General features: G+C 45.2%; 1 protein-coding gene across 1 annotated transcript in view; it reads left to right on the forward strand.

Annotated features, from left to right (window-relative positions):
- The window catches only part of cubn (cubilin (intrinsic factor-cobalamin receptor)), a 374,618-nt gene that overhangs the window by 24,773 nt on the left and 334,152 nt on the right, over positions 1-15,693 (forward strand). Inside the window, exon 12 of the mRNA XM_078200308.1 lies at positions 2,797-2,892. Coding sequence (XP_078056434.1) covers positions 2,797-2,892 — 96 coding nt within the window. The remainder of the gene's footprint in view (positions 1-2,796; positions 2,893-15,693) is intronic.

The raw sequence follows: 15,693 nt of genomic DNA on the forward strand, positions 1-15,693 counted from the left end.
GAACTGTGTTTAAAGGGAAAAGAATGATAGTTGGGCTGGGAGAGAGGAGTATAATTTGAAGTGAGTGAGTTTGAGAAACTGTCTCTGGAAAGTGGAGTTGGATAGAGTCTGTGATTTCCATGAACTGACTCCAGAGGAGGGTGGAATGCCTCTGTGAGTGAGGTTGGAATTAAACAAGAGTGAATGACTGTTGAGATAACCATTCGGGAATTCAGTTGATTTAATTTGATTTGATTTATTATTTTCTCATATATCAATATACAGTGAAAAGTATTGTTTCTTGTGCACTATACAGATAAAGCATACCATACATAGAGAAGGAAAGGAGAGAGTGCAGAATGTAGTGTTACAGTCATAGCTAGGGTGTAGAGAAAGATCAGCTTAATGCAAGGTAAGTCCATTCAAAAGTCTGATGGCAGCAGGGAAGAAGCTGTTCTTGAGTTGGTTGGTATGTGATCTCAGACTATTGTATCTTTTTCCCGATGGAAGAATGTGGAAGAGAGAAGTCCGGGGTGTGTGGGTTCCTTAATTATGCTGGCTGCTTTGCCAAGGCAGTGGGAAGTGTAGACAGAGTCAATGGATGGGAGATTGGTTTGCGTGATGGATTGGGCTACATTCACAACCTTTTGTAGTTCCTTGTGGTCTTGGGCAGAGCAGGAGCCATACCAAGCTGTGATATAACCAGAAATAATGCTTTCTATGGTGCGTCTGTAAAAGTTGGTGACAGTTGTAACTGACATGCCACATTTCCTTAGTCTTCTGAGAAAGTAGAGGCATTGGTGTGCTTTTTTAACTATAGTATCGGCATGGGGGGACCAGGACAGGTTGTTGGCGATCTGGACACCTAAAAACTTGAAGCTCACGACCCTTTCTAGCCATTGCTAGGAACGAGAGTAAAAGATAGAATTAGAGGGTATGCTGGTATGCTGACTCCAGTGCCAGTTATGTTGAAAGCCAAGATGCATGTTTTCAATGGTTAAAAATCTTGTAGGTTTCTGTAGAAAGAGTGGCATGGTAAAATGGTTCTGTTTAGGCCTGACTACCAGCAGATGAAGCTTTACATGGAACTGGTGCTGGTGGTAATCCCCTTACATCCCCATCGGGGCGGCACGGTAGCACAGTGGTTAGCACTGCTGCTTCACAGCTCCAGGGTCCCGGGTTCGATTCCCGGCTCGGGTCACTGTCTGTGTGGAGTTTGCACATTCTCCTCGTGTCTGCGTGGGTTTCCTCCGGGTGCTCCGGTTTCCTCCCACAGTCCAAAGATGTGCGGGTTAGGTTGATTGGCCAGGTTAAAAAAATTGCCCCTTAGAGTCCTGGGATGCGTAGGTTAGAGGGATTAGTGGGTAAAATATGTGGGGTAGGGCCTGGGTGGGATTGTGGTCGGTGCAGACTCGATGGGCCGAATGGCCTCCTTCTGCACTGTAGGGTTTCTATGATTTCTATGATTTCTATGATCTTCAGAACACTTTGAGGTGTTGTTTACCAAGTTCCCAGTGTTGTATAAATACAGACTTTTGTTCTATTCTCAGATATTCTGGAATTCCTCAACAACTGAGTTGTGAATGAATGTTAGTGCTTCATACTCCTGTGCATGCTCTTTCTTTTTTGCTATGAATCATGGAATAGAATCATAGAATCATGACAGTGCAGAAAGAGGCCATTCAATCCATCAGATTTACACTGACAACCATCTAACCCAGGTCCTATCCATGTAAGCCCGTGTATTTACAGTGCTTGTCCCCCTGACACTAAGGGGAAATTTAGCATGGTCAATCAACCTAACCTATACATCTTTGGACTGTGGGAGGAAACTGGAGCACCTGGAGGAAACCCATGCAAACATGGGAAGAAGGTACAAACTCCACACAGACAGTCACCCAAGGCCAGAATTGAACCCCAGTCCCTGGTGCTGTGAGGCAGCAGTGCTAACCATTACGGATCTCCCTCTTTTGCAGTCAGAATGGATTAATGGGAAGTTTCAATTGTTGTTCGTGCCTTAGTATTGGACCCTAATTCTGATTGCAACAGATAGCACAGGTAAATTTCCCTGCTGGAATGAACAAGCTAAGTCACCGTGTTTCTGTTCAGTACAGTTATGATATTCTGTCCCTGACTACCTACAGGCTGTAAAATCTCTTGTGCTTTAATCTCCTTCACCCTCCCCTTGCTGCTTTCCGAGCTGCTGCCTGCCTTTCAGATTTGGAAGGTTAATGGTAAATTCAGAAGCATTGCCATATTCCGTAATTGAGATCAAGCGTATTTTATGTAACAGGCCCTGCCCACCACAACCTCAATCTATTGAGGATTAAATAGAGAAACTCATACTGAAACAGCCAAACACCTGGCCCCCAAAGCACTTGAGCAGCCCAAATAACCAACCAGATTTATCTTGGTGGAGGTAAAGATCCCTTTAAGTAGCCCTCATGAAAACTGCTTCCTGATTGTTCTCACCAGTTTAAGGGAGTAGCATTGCATGAATGCTTGAACAAACTGACCTCAATTCAGTTGCAGTCACCGTTAAATGGTGCCTACCCTTGTTGCAGACAACCACAGTGGGTCTATCAAATGTTCAGATCAATGTGGTACTGTATACACATCTGTTGCAGGACATCAGGCGGCTGTCTTAGATTTTGCAGCTGTTCTGAGCCCCAAACAAATGTGAAGCTCATTGCAATGTCATCTCCAAGTTGTCATGTAACTAATCTCACTCTTGGTATTTTTATATTTGCAGAAAATGCCATTTTTTGGTAATATAGAACATATTTCTTAATAAGATTCTTTGTAATGTTATTACAGGTTACCAGGGCGATGGGAAGAAGTGCACACAGGTTGATATATGCTCTATAAACAATGGCGGATGTCATCAATTGGCATCATGTACATCCAATCCAGGTACAACACTGATTGTGTTATTAATTAATCTCTATCTGTCTACAATGTATATTTCTTTTTACAAATACAAATCTCTGAAGCCAAGTGATATCCTCCTTATTTGTGGAATTTGAGGTGATTACTGTGGCACAGTGATTAGCACTGCTGCCTCACAGCACCAGGGACCCAGGTTTTGTTCCCGGCTTGGGTCATTGTCTGTGCAGAGTCTGCACATTCTCCCTGTGTCTGCATGGGTTTCCTCTGGGTGCTCTGGTTTCCTCCCACAGTCCAAAAGACGTATTAGTTAGGTGCATTGGCCATGCTGCATTCTCCCTCAGTGAACCTAACAGGTGCTGGAGTGTGGTTGACTGGAGGATTTTCACAGTAATTTCATTGCAGTGTTAATGTAAGCCTACTTGTGACACTAATAAATAAACTTTAACTTAAAACTTTAAACCACTTAATCTGTGGAGGGGACGCTCCTTGGTAATATGCAGTGTTGTTTGTTCATAAGAAGTTTGTAGTGAGGCCTCAGCAGTGGAGGTTGGCTGCACGGGCCCTGGCCTATGGCAGACATATCTCGACATGTCTGCCATTCAACAGATAAGAGTTTGTCACAAGGAACTTGTTAGTGACTTTCCATGTTTCTCACTCCTTGATCCAGATGATGTTTGCTGGCAAATCTTATTCAGAAGAGTGCTCCATATGAGGCATGGAGATGGAAAGCAAGCAGTAGGTGGGTGGAATAGGTCATTATTGAGCGATAAGTCAGATGTAGCACGGACGGTCTCACCCAAGTTGTGTGTTTTTGTCAATTGGCAGATGTGTGGTGGGGTGATGTTTGTGAGGACAGAAAGCCAGGGGAGGGCTGATGAATGGACAGTTGTATTTGATTAAGTGCAATAATAGAGCAATATAACTGCAATTAAGTTGAGTCATTTGGATATGAAATGTGTTTTGTGCAAGTTTATTGGTGGTGTTTATAGCTGTGAATTGTGAAGTGTCGTATCTGCTGAGTTCTGCAACCTTTTGAGTTTCATTGTTCTTTATTGCAGTAAAATCTGAATATATTCAAGTTTCTAAACACTTAAACATAACCAGTATCTTAATATATAAAATAATAAAGCCAGCTTGATTTACTTAACCACTAACTCACCGCAATGGTTCAGCAGCACCCTCTGACGTCTATGAATTCTACTAAAAACTCACTACTTATTGTTAAATTATTCATTTTTAGTCCAGAGCACCCTTGTGAGCCTTTGCTAAACAAGTTGACCTCTATACAAAAGCATATTGGACAAAAGGATTAGATTTCTTTCTCACCAGCTGTATTTTAGCACTAACCCACCAATTACAATCTCCTCATTGCTTTTCTTAGGGGATTTTCACAATAACTTCATGTAAGCTTACTTGTGACACTAATAAATAAACTTAAACTTGTCTCATTTTGCAAACACCTCATCTTTTTTTTATTCATTCGGGGATATGGGCATCACCGGCTGGCCAGCATTTATTGCCCATCCCTAGTTGCCTTTGAAATTGAATGGCTTGCTAGGCCATTTCAGAGAGCAGTTGAAAGTGAACCACATTGCTCTGGCTCTGGAGTCACATATAGGCCAGATCAGGTAAGGACGGAAGATTTCCTTCCCTAAAGGACATTAGTGAACCAGATGGGTTTTTCTGACAATGGTTTCATGCTCATTAGTAGATTCTTAATTCCAGATATTTTTATTGAATTCAAATTCCACCAAAGTTTAGTTATTGTGTGATGCAAACATTATTAGCTTGCTTCAATATCTATGGGGAGTCAATTCGATCAATTATACCATCTGCCTCAAGTTCTTTCAGCTCCTGTGACACTTTGGTATGGATTGCCAATGGCAACCATTGCAAATTTAGCAAATCTAGCCAAATTGACGTATTAACGTGAGGAGCATTACAGTACTCCTTACTACCCGATATCCAGCAAAAAAGGAAGGATAGCATTAGACATAGTGTCACCAATTACATTAATTTATGCTCTCGTGGGGTGTTCAAGTTTAAAGCCAAACTTATCAAACAGATTATTCCATGAGATTCCTGCCTTTGGCTATGTATTATGCTTCGACATGCATCATCTTTTTGGTGGTTATATATCAGCTGAACATTCATGTAATGGAATCCCTTTAAATTGCTGAATGCTACAGAGTGATCTGAGTGTATCGGGATTACCTCATGCACAATCTATAACTCCCTGTACCTGTGGGAATCCAACTGAAGCAGCAAATCCCAGAACTCTCTCTGTGCCTGATTGACCTCAAGTTGAAATAATAAGCAGCCCTGGAAAACATGGCAATGGTCACCTAGAACAATGCATATATGGATAGCAACGTGTGAGATTCTACAAATGTCACCAGCAGATTCTGGAAGGAACTGGAGACAAAAGAATACAGTAAGAGTTTTAACAAGACCAGGTTAAAGTCCAACAGGTTTATTTGGTAGCAAATACCATTAGCTTTCGGAGCACTGCTCCTTCGTCAGATGGAGTGGATATCTGCTCTCAAACAGGGCATACAGAGACACAAAATCAAGTTACAGAATACTAATTAGAATGCAAATCTTGACAGCCAACCAGGCCTTAAAGATACAGACAATGTGAGTGGAGGGAGCATTAAGCACAGGTTAAAGAGATGTGTATTGTCTCAGCGGTCACGGGCATTCAGCCTCTGATCTTCGGGTAAGCGTTCTCCAAGGCGGCCTTCACGACACACGACAGTGCAGAGTCGCTGAGCAGAAACTGATAGCCAAGTTCCGCACACATGAGGACGGCCTAAACCGGGATGTTGGGTTTATGTCACACTATTGGTAACCCCCCACAGTTTGCCTCCTGGACTTGCAGGCTGTCCTGTCTGGAGACAATACACATCTCTTTAACCTGTGCTTAATGCTCCCTCCACTCACATTGTCTGTATCTTTAAGACCTGGTTGGCTGTAGAGATTTGCATTCTAATTAATATTCTGTAACTTGATTTTGTGTCTCTGTGCCCTGTTTGAGAGCAGATTTCCACTCCATCTGACGAAGGAGCAGCGCTCCGAAAGCTAATGGTATTTGCTACCAAATAAACCTGTTGGACTTTAACCTGGTGTTGTTAAAACTCTTACTGTATTTACCCCACTCCAACGCCGGCATCTCCACATCGTGACAAAAGAATATGCAGAGCTGCAGTGATTTTACTACCACAGGAAATGTGATTTGGTAGGAGGCCTTTTCCAGGAGGTTGCAAATATCACCAATGACTTGATATGAAAGTCCGAACCTCCTGAAGCATTGGAACTCAGTCATGTCCTGAAACCTGGTCCTCTGCTGGTATATTCTGGATTTGGAGGTATTGCCTCCTGTGGGCTGGGGTCTGTTTCATCCCCATCGATTGCGAGGAATGGCTGGTGACTGAACTAAGGGCTGCTGCTGCTGCTATTGGTGTTTCTAATGCTGTTCCTCTTGCTCCTCATCAGAGGTCCAAGTTCAAGCTGCATACATGACCCCCATGCCACTGAGATGGCTGACAGCTGGCAAACACAGATCAGAAGCAAAGAATTCCAAGATAGCAGAAATGACCTTCAAAGAGTTGAAAGCACAGGCTCAGAACTTGTCCTGTGAGCAAATGGCTTTCACTCGAGCAAGGAACAGCTGCTATATCTCAGTAACGCTCAGCCCCACCGGCCCCTCTGTCCTCGTGCCTTGGCAAACTCCAGCAAGTCTGGGAAATCTGTGATTCGCAGTTAAAGCCAGAATCTAGTTTGAAAAATGCAGTCTTTATGGTTCTGTTAATTGCTACATGATTCAGTCCTATAGGAGTACCCCATGTGTAGGGAATTGGACTTTATACTATATCTCAGAAAATTCTTGTTGAAGAATAGCCATACAGGCAAAGAGGGCAATTACTAATTTAAAATGCAAAATAAAAAGATTTATTGGACAATAAAGATTAATATTTAACATTTCATTAGTCAAGACAGTGTGATATGCAAGTTCAATGTGTGTCAGTCTCCCTTTCCCATGGATCCCTGATTTTCTGAGGATCCAGTGAGCCTGGGTGGCCTGATTGTTTTACTGAGAAAGTGCAAGGTGTTTACACTCCGAGAAAATGAAAGATCTCTTCCTTGCTCGTTGAACATGGTCTCTTGATGTCTCGTGACATCCTTTGAGATTTTAGCTTAGCCAACTTGGCTACAACATATGTACAGTTCCCTGGCTCTTCAACTCTAGTGGATCCTTTTCAATCTACAGCTGAGGTTACTGGCAGAGCGGACTCTGAATGAGCCCACCCCTTCCATTCTTCTTTTGAAGTGCTTGAAAATTTGGCAGGCTGTCTTCCAGTTTTCTTGCTCGAGTCAACACTTTGAAAAAGAATCATTAGATCCCATCATGTGTCTGAAGATTTGATCTGTAAGTTTGGGGCAAATGTTGGAAGTTGGAGGAAGCCTTAGATTGTTTTATTGAGAAAGTGCAAATTTCCGAGGATATAATGAATAGACTCAAGCTCCCAGAAGGATGTTACCGGCATTGATATGTGAACAGTTGTTCTGTAAACTGCCAATGTATTTTTCAGATGAAAGGAATTTGGGGTTAAGAATAGCTAATTCGCATTTCTACCATGATATGAGGCTAATAGGTTTCACTTGTCACTGGGAAGAGGACAAAATAAACCATTTCTGAGATCGGGTTATGGGTTTCCCTCCAAATCAGTAAATATTGATGACAGAAAATGGTTCCATATGGGCAGCAGGAGGGAGAAGGGACTGCTTGGCTTTGTGAACTATCACAGTGGGCTGCAGGAGGGAGACAGCCTCTACTTGAAGAGATGCATCCCGCAGTCTTCTATAATTCATTCTGGCAGGGCCAGGGGAAGAGGAATCATCGGAACAGGCTTACTGCTGGTGGTACATTTAGTTTAAAGTGTAAAGTTTATTTATTAGGGTCACAAGTAGGTTTTACATTAACACTGTAATGAAGTTACTATGAAAATCCCCCAGTCGCCACACTCCGGTGCCTGTTCGGGTACACTGAAGGAGAATTTAGCATAGCCAAAGCACATCTTTCAGACTGTAGGAGGAAACCGGAGCACCCGCTGAGGAAAATATCTGCAGACAGTCACTCAAAACGACAATGCAGAAAAGCAGAGATACAGGAACTCATTGGAAAGTGGGAGCAGCAATGGGCTATTTGCTTTAAGGACTGTAATTCCATGTTAGCTGCGCTTCCCACTGGTCATGGGCCTCATAGTTTCCTTTTCACTCGTGGAGAGGTCAGGAATTAACAGGAATGACCCAGTTGAGAATAGTCAAAGACTGGGAACTGCTTCTCTTGTCTAAAAGATTGCTGAGCAGTACTTTCCAATCAAAGAACAAAGAACAATACAGCACAGGAACAGGCCCTTCGGCCCTCCAAGCCCACTCCGCTCCCTGGTCCAAACTAGACCATTCTTTTGTATCCCTCCATTGCCACTCCGTTCATGTGGCTATCTAGATAAGTCTTAAACGTTCCCAGTGTGTCCGCCTCCACCACCTTGCCCGGTAGCGCATTCCAGGCCCCCACCACCCTCTGTGTAAAATACGTCCTTCTGATATCCATGTTAAACCTCCCCCCCTCACCTTGAACCTATGACCCCTCGTGAACGTCACCACCGACCTGGGAAAAAGCTTCCCACCGTTCACCCTATCTATGCCTTTCATAATTTTATACATCTCTATTAGGTCACCCCTCATCCTCCGTCTTTCCAGTGAGAACAACCCCAGTTTACCCAATCTCTCCTCATAACTAAGCCCTTCCATACCAGGCAACATCCTGGTAAACCTCCTCTGCACTCTCTCTAAAGCCTCCACTTCCTTCTGGTAGTGTGGCGACCAGAACTGGGTGCAGTATTCCAAATGCGGCCGAACCAACATTCTATACAACTGCAACATCAGACACCAACTTTTATACTCTATGCCCTGTCCTATAAAGGCAAGCATGTCATATGCCTTATTCACTACCTTCCCCACCTGTGACGTCACCTTCAAGGATCTGTGGACTTGCACACCCAGGTCCCTCTGCGTATCTACACCCTTTATGGGTTCTGCCATTTATCGTATAGCTCCCCCCCCACGTTAGTTCTACCAAAATGCATCACTTCGCATTTATCTGGATTGAACTCCAGCCAAGTCCAGCCATTTTCGTGTCGTCCGCAAACTTACTGATCACCCCAGTTACACCTTCTTCCAGATCGTTTATATAAATCACAAACAGCAAAGGTCCCAATACAGAGCCCTGCGGAACACCACTAGTCACAGGCCTCCAGCCGGAAAAAGACCCTTCCACTACCACCCTCTGTCTTCTGTGACCAAGCCAGTTCTCCACCCATCTAGCCACCTCCCCCTTTATCCCATGAGATCCAACCTTTTGCACCAACCTACCATGAGGGACTTTGTCAAACACTTTACTAAAGTCCATATAGACGACATCCACGGCCCTTCCCTCATCAACCATTCTAGTCACTTCTTCAAAAAACTCCACCAGGTTAGTGAGGCATGACCTCCCTCTCACAAAACCATGCTGACTATCGTTAATGAGTTTATTCCTTTCTAAATGCGCATACATCCTATCTCTAAGAATCCTCTCCAACAACTTCCCTACCACGGACGTCAAGCTCACTGGCCTATAATTTCCCGGGTTATCCTTCCTACCCTTCTTAAATAACGGGACCACATTAGCTATCCTCCAATCCTCTGGGACCTCACCTGTGTCCAGTGACGAGACAAAGATTGGCGTCCAGAGACCCAGCGATTTCATCTCTCGTCTCCCCGAGCAGTCTTGGATAGATTCCATCAGGCCCTGGGGATTTGTCAGTCTTTATATTCCCTAAAAAACCTAACACTTCCTCCCTTGTAATGGAGATTTTCTCTAACGGGTCAACACTCCCCTCTGAGACACTCCCAGTCAACACATCCCTCTCCTTTGTGAATACCGACGCAAAGCATTCATTTAAAATCTCCCCTACTTCTTTGGGCTCTTAGCATAATTCCCCACTTTTGTCCCTGAGAGGTCCGATTTTTTCCCTGACAACCCTTTTGTTCCTAATGTATGAATAAAATGCCTTGGGATTCTCCTTAATTCTGTCTGCCAAGGACATTTAGTGACCCCTTTTTGCCCTTCTAATTCCTCGTTTGAGTTCTTTCCTACTTTCTTTGTATTCCTCCTCCAGAGCTCCCTCCGTTTTTAGCTCCCTGGACCTAACGTACGCCTCTCTTTTCTTTTTGACCAATCCCTCAATTTCCCTGGTTATCCACGGTTCTTGAATCCTACCCTTCCTATCCTTTTTTACAGGCACATGCCTATCCTGCAGCCCTAACAACTGTTCCTTAAAAGACTCCCAGATGCGGATTTACCCTCAGTTAAAAGGCTTCTAGAACATAGAACATAGAAAAACTACAGCACAAACAGGCCCTTCGGCCCACAAGTTGTGCCGAACACATCCCTACCTTCTAGACCTACCTATAACCCTCCATCCTATTAAGCTCCATGTACTCATCCAGGAGTCTCTTAAAAGACCCTATTGAGTTTGCCTCCACCACCACTGACGGCAGCCGATTCCACTCGCCCACTACCCTCTGTGTGAAAAACTTACCCCTAACATCTCCCCTGTACCTACCCCCCAGCACCTTAAACCTGCGTCCGCTCGTAGCAGACATTTCCACCCTGGGAAAAAGCCTCTGAGAGTCCACCCGATCTATGTCTCTCAATATCTTATACACCTCTATTAGGTCTCCTCTCATCCTACATCTCTCCAAGGAGAAAAGACCGAGCTCCCTCAGCCTATCCTCATAAGGCATGCCACTCAATCCAGGCAACATCCTTGTAAATCTCCTCTGCACCCTTTCAATCTTTTCCACAGCCTTCCAATAGTGAGGCGACCAGAACTGAGCGCAGTACTCCAAGTGGGGTCTGACGAGGATCTCATATAGCTGTATCATTATCCCCGGACTCCTAAACTCAATCCCTCGATTGATAAAGGCCAGCACACCATATGCCTTCTTAACCACCTCCTCCACCTGCGGGGCCGATTTCAGAGTCCTATGGACCCGGACCCCAAGGTCCTTCTGATCCTCTACCATACTAAGAGTCTTTCCCTTTATATTGTACTCCTTCATCCCATTTGTCCTACCAAAATGGACCACGACGCATTTATCTGGGTTGAAGTCCATCTGCCACTTCTCGGCCCAGTCTTGCATCCTATCTATGTCCCTCTGTAACTTCTGACATCCCTCCAGACTATCCACAACCCCACCAACCTTCGTGTCGTCGGCACACTTACCAACCCATCCCTCCGCTTCCTCATCCAGGTCATTTATGAAAATGACAAACAGCAAGGGTCCCAGAACAGATCCCTGGGGCACTGGTGACCGACTTCCATTTAGAAAAAGACCCATCTATACCCACTCTCTGCCTCCTTTGGGCAAGCTAGTTCTGGATCCACTGGGCAGCAGCCCCTTGGATCCCATGCCCTCTCACTTTTTCTAGAAGCCTTGCATGGGGGACCTTATCGAACGCCTTGCTAAAATCCATATAAATCACATCTACTGCCTTCCCTTCGTCAATGTGTTTAGTCACATTTTCGAAGAACTCCACCAGGCTCGTAAGGCACGATCTGCCCTTGACAAAGCCATGCTGAGTATTCTTGAGCATACTATACCTCTCTAAATGCTCATAAATCTTGTCCCTCAGGATCTTCTCCATCAGTTTACCAACCACTGAGTTTAGGCTCACCGGTCGGTAATTACCTGGGCTATCCCTATTCACCTTCTTGAAAATTGGAACCACATCCGCAATCCTCCAATCCTCCGGCACCTCTCCCATCTCCATCGACGACGCAAAGATCATCGCCAGAGGCTCTGCAATCTCCTCCCTCGCCTCCCACAGTAACCTGGGGTACATCCCATCCGGACCCGGCGACTCATCTATCTTGATGCCATTCAAAGATTCCAGTACAACCTCTTTCTTAAAGTCCACATACTCAATCCTTTCAGTCCACTGCACTCCCGCAGTACATCCACCCAGGTCCTCCTCCTCTGTGAAAACCGAGGCAAAATACTCATTGAGCACCTCTGCCATTTCTACTGGTTCCGTACAGACTTTCCCGCCTTCACCTTTTATAGGCCCTATTCCGTCACGTCTCATCCTTTTACTCTTCACATATTTATAGAACGCCTTAGGGTTCTCCTTAATCCTACCTGCCAGGGCCTTCTTGTGACCCCTTCTGGCTCTCCTAATTTCCTTCTTTAGTCCCTTCCTACAAGCCGTATACTCTTCTAAATCCCTATCTTCGCCAAGCTCTCTGAGCCTTTTGTACGCTTTCCTTTTCTTCTCGACTAGGTCCCGCACAGCTTTCGTGCACCACGGTTCCTTTAACCGACCAACACCTCCCTGTCTGCTCGGAACGTTGTCCTGTAGAACTCTAGATAGACATTCCTTGAAAAACTGCCACCTCTCCTCAGTACATTTCCCCGAGAATACCTCCTTCCAATTTACTCCTCTAATTTGCTGTCTAATGTCTTCATATTTCCCCTTACTCCATATAAACACTTCCCTAGCTTGCCACATAGCAGCTGTAGACATCTGTGATGTCTACAGCTGCTATGTGATTGGAGGATATCTGATAATGTAGGGAGTTCAATTTTTGAACTGTGACCGCACATCAAATTATAGTGACTGTAAAGCACTTTGGATCTCATAAAGTCATGAAATGTGCTGTATAAATGCAAATCTTTCTTCTGTTGCATGGTTTACTGAAGCCTCCAGCTTATAGCTTGGAACATCACTGTTTACTGCGTATGGATACCACTTTGGTACAGAAATTCAATGTCCATTATTAACAGTTGTTCAGTATAACCATCTGTGTCAAAGCTGGCCTGGTCTTGAAGGCCTTAGTTGACTGACTGACCCGGCAGGATGTGGTGAGAGAAACAAAATGGGCAAATGACCTGCTTGACCTCAGCAGTTAGGCTAGTCTGAACGCTTCCATTGAGTGACCTTTTAGGAGAAAATCTCCAAAGGGGAATTAGGCAAAATGAATTTTGGGATTCGAAGCCACTTAAAAAAAAATGTTTCATATAAATAAGAATTTGTGTGGATGAGGTATAAGTTATTATCAGAGCTGTATTTATCTATTGAGTCTCACAACACCAGGTTAAAGTCCAGCAGGTTTATTTGGTATCACAAGTACTGCTCCTTCATCAGGTGAGTGGAGAGGTAGGTTTCACAAACACAGCATCTGTAGACAAAGACACGATTGCAGGATAATGGTTGGAATGTGAGTCTTTTCAGGTAATCAAGTCTTTACAGGTCCACTCAGTGCGAGTAGAGAGAGAGGGATAATCACAGGTCGAAGAGGTGTGAATTGTCTCAAGCCTGGACAGTTAGTAGGATTTTGCAAACCCAGGCTAAATGGTGGGGGTTACACGTAGTGTGACATGAACCCAAGATCCTGGTTGAGGCTGTCCTCATGCGTGCAGAACTCGGCTATCAGTTTCTGCTCGGCAATTCTGCGTTGTCGTGTGTCTTGAAGGCTGCCTTGGAGAACGCTCACCAAAAGATTGGAGGCTGAATGCCCTTGGCTGCTGAAGTGTTCCCCGACTGGAGGGGAACACTTTTGCCTCACGATTGTCTTGCAGTGTCCGTTCATCCATTGTCGTAGCATCTGCACGGTCTCGCCGATGTTCCATACCTTTCCTGCAGTGTATGAGGTAGACAACTTTGGCCAAGTTGCATGATTACGTACAGTGATTGGTGTTCTCATGTGTAATGGTGGTATCCATGTCGATGATCCGACACGTCTTGCAGAGTTTGCCGTGGTAGGGTTGTGTGGTGTTGTGGTCACAGTTCTCCAGAAGGCTGTGTAGCTTGCTGTGTACAATGGTCTATTTGAGGTTGCGCAATTGTTTGAAGGCAAGAAGTGGGGGTGTGGGGATGGCCTTGGCGAGATGTTTGTCTTCATCAGTGACATGTTGAAGGCTCCAAAGAAGATGTCGTAGATCCTCCACTCCGGGGAAGTACTGGACGACAAAGGGTACTCTGTCGGTCATGTCCCGTGTTTGTCTTCTGAGGAGGTCGGTGCGGTTTTTCGCTGTGGTGTATCGGAACTGTCGCTTGATGAGTTGAACGTTATATCCTGTACTTATGAGGGCGTCTTTCAGATGTTTGTTGCATTCCTCCTCATCTGAGCAGATCCTGTGTATACAGAGGACTTGTCCGTAGGGGATGGCTTCTTTAATGTGTTTAGGGTGGAAGCTGAAGAAGTGGAGCATCGTGAGGTTATCCGTGGGCTTGCGGTACAGTGAGGTGCTGAGTTGACCGTCCTTGATGGAGATGCGTGTGTCCAAGAATGCAACCGATTCCGGAGAGTAGTCCATGGTGAGTCTGATGGTGGGATGGAACTTGTTGATGTCATCATGTAGTCGTTTCAGTCGTCCTTCATTGTGAGTCCAAAGGAAGAAAATGTCATCGATGTACCTAGTGTATAGGCGGCACGGTACCTAGTGTAGGGCGGCACGGTAGCACAGTGGTTAGCACTGCTGCTTCACAGCTTCAGGGTCCTGGGTTCGATTCCTGGCTCGGATCACTGTCTGTGTGGAGTTTGCACATTCTCCTCGTGTCTGCGTGGGTTTCCTCCGGGTGCTCCGGTTTCCTCCCACAGTCCAAAGATGTGCGGGTTAGGTTGATTGGCCAGGTTAAAAATTGCCCCTTCGAGTCCTGAGATGCGTAGGTTAGAGGGATTAGCAGGTAAATATGTGGGGGTAGGGCCTGGGTGGGATTGTGGTCGGCGCAGACTCGATGGGCCGAATGGCCTCCTTCTGCACTGTAGGGTTTCTTCTATGATAGCATTGGTTGAAGGTCCTGTGCAGTGAAGAGGTCTTGTTCGGATTTGTGCATGAAGATGTTGGCGCATTGAGGTGCTAATTTGGTCCCCATAGCTGTTCCGTGTGTCTGGATGAAGAACTGGTTGTCGAAGGTGAAGGTGTTGTGGTCCAGGATGAAGCGAATGAGTTGTAAAATTGTGCCTGGAGATTGGCAGTTGTTGGTATTGAGTACTGAGGTTGTTGAAGCAATGCCATCATCATGGAGAATGTGGGTGTAGAGTGCCAGGACGTCCATTGTGACGAGGAGTGTTCGTGGTTCAACTGCTCCATGGGTGCTGAGTTTCTGTAAGAAATCCGTAGTGTCGCGACAGAAGTTGGGGGTTCTTTGTATGATGGGTTTCAGGATGCCCTTGACATAGCCAGAGAGGTTTTCACACAGGGTCCCATTGCCCGATACGATGGGATAGGTGTGTTGGCCTTGTGTATCTTCGGGAGGCAGTAGAGATCTCCAACACAGGGAGTATGTGGGATGAGAGCACGGAGGATGCTCTGAAGGTCTGGATCAAAAGTCTTGATCAATCTGTTGAGTTGGCGGGTGTGTCCTTTGGTCAGATCTGCGGGTAGTGTCTGTAGTGTTCCTCGTTGTTCAGTTGTCGGTACAAAGGAGGGGCCACCATCATACTGAACAGAACAGACTACTGCAAAGAGGTGTACCATCGTGCAAAGAACCCCCAGCTTCTGTCTGGTCAGCCAAATGGTTTCTAACTTCCTGCCTGTTGGTATTGCTTCCAGGTCAACGGCTGCGAGCTCATATGGACTCATATTTCTTAATTTCCATGAAAAAGTGGTCCGTACAGAGTTGATGCAAACATTCCTAAAAAGAATCATAGATTGCACAGGCATTTTAATTACAAATTGTCCCAACTGTAGTGCTTCTGGCTAAAGGTTGTC

The sequence above is a fragment of the Mustelus asterias genome, chromosome 2 (assembly GCF_964213995.1).
Source record: "Mustelus asterias chromosome 2, sMusAst1.hap1.1, whole genome shotgun sequence".
Classification (NCBI taxonomy): Eukaryota; Metazoa; Chordata; class Chondrichthyes; order Carcharhiniformes; family Triakidae; genus Mustelus; species Mustelus asterias.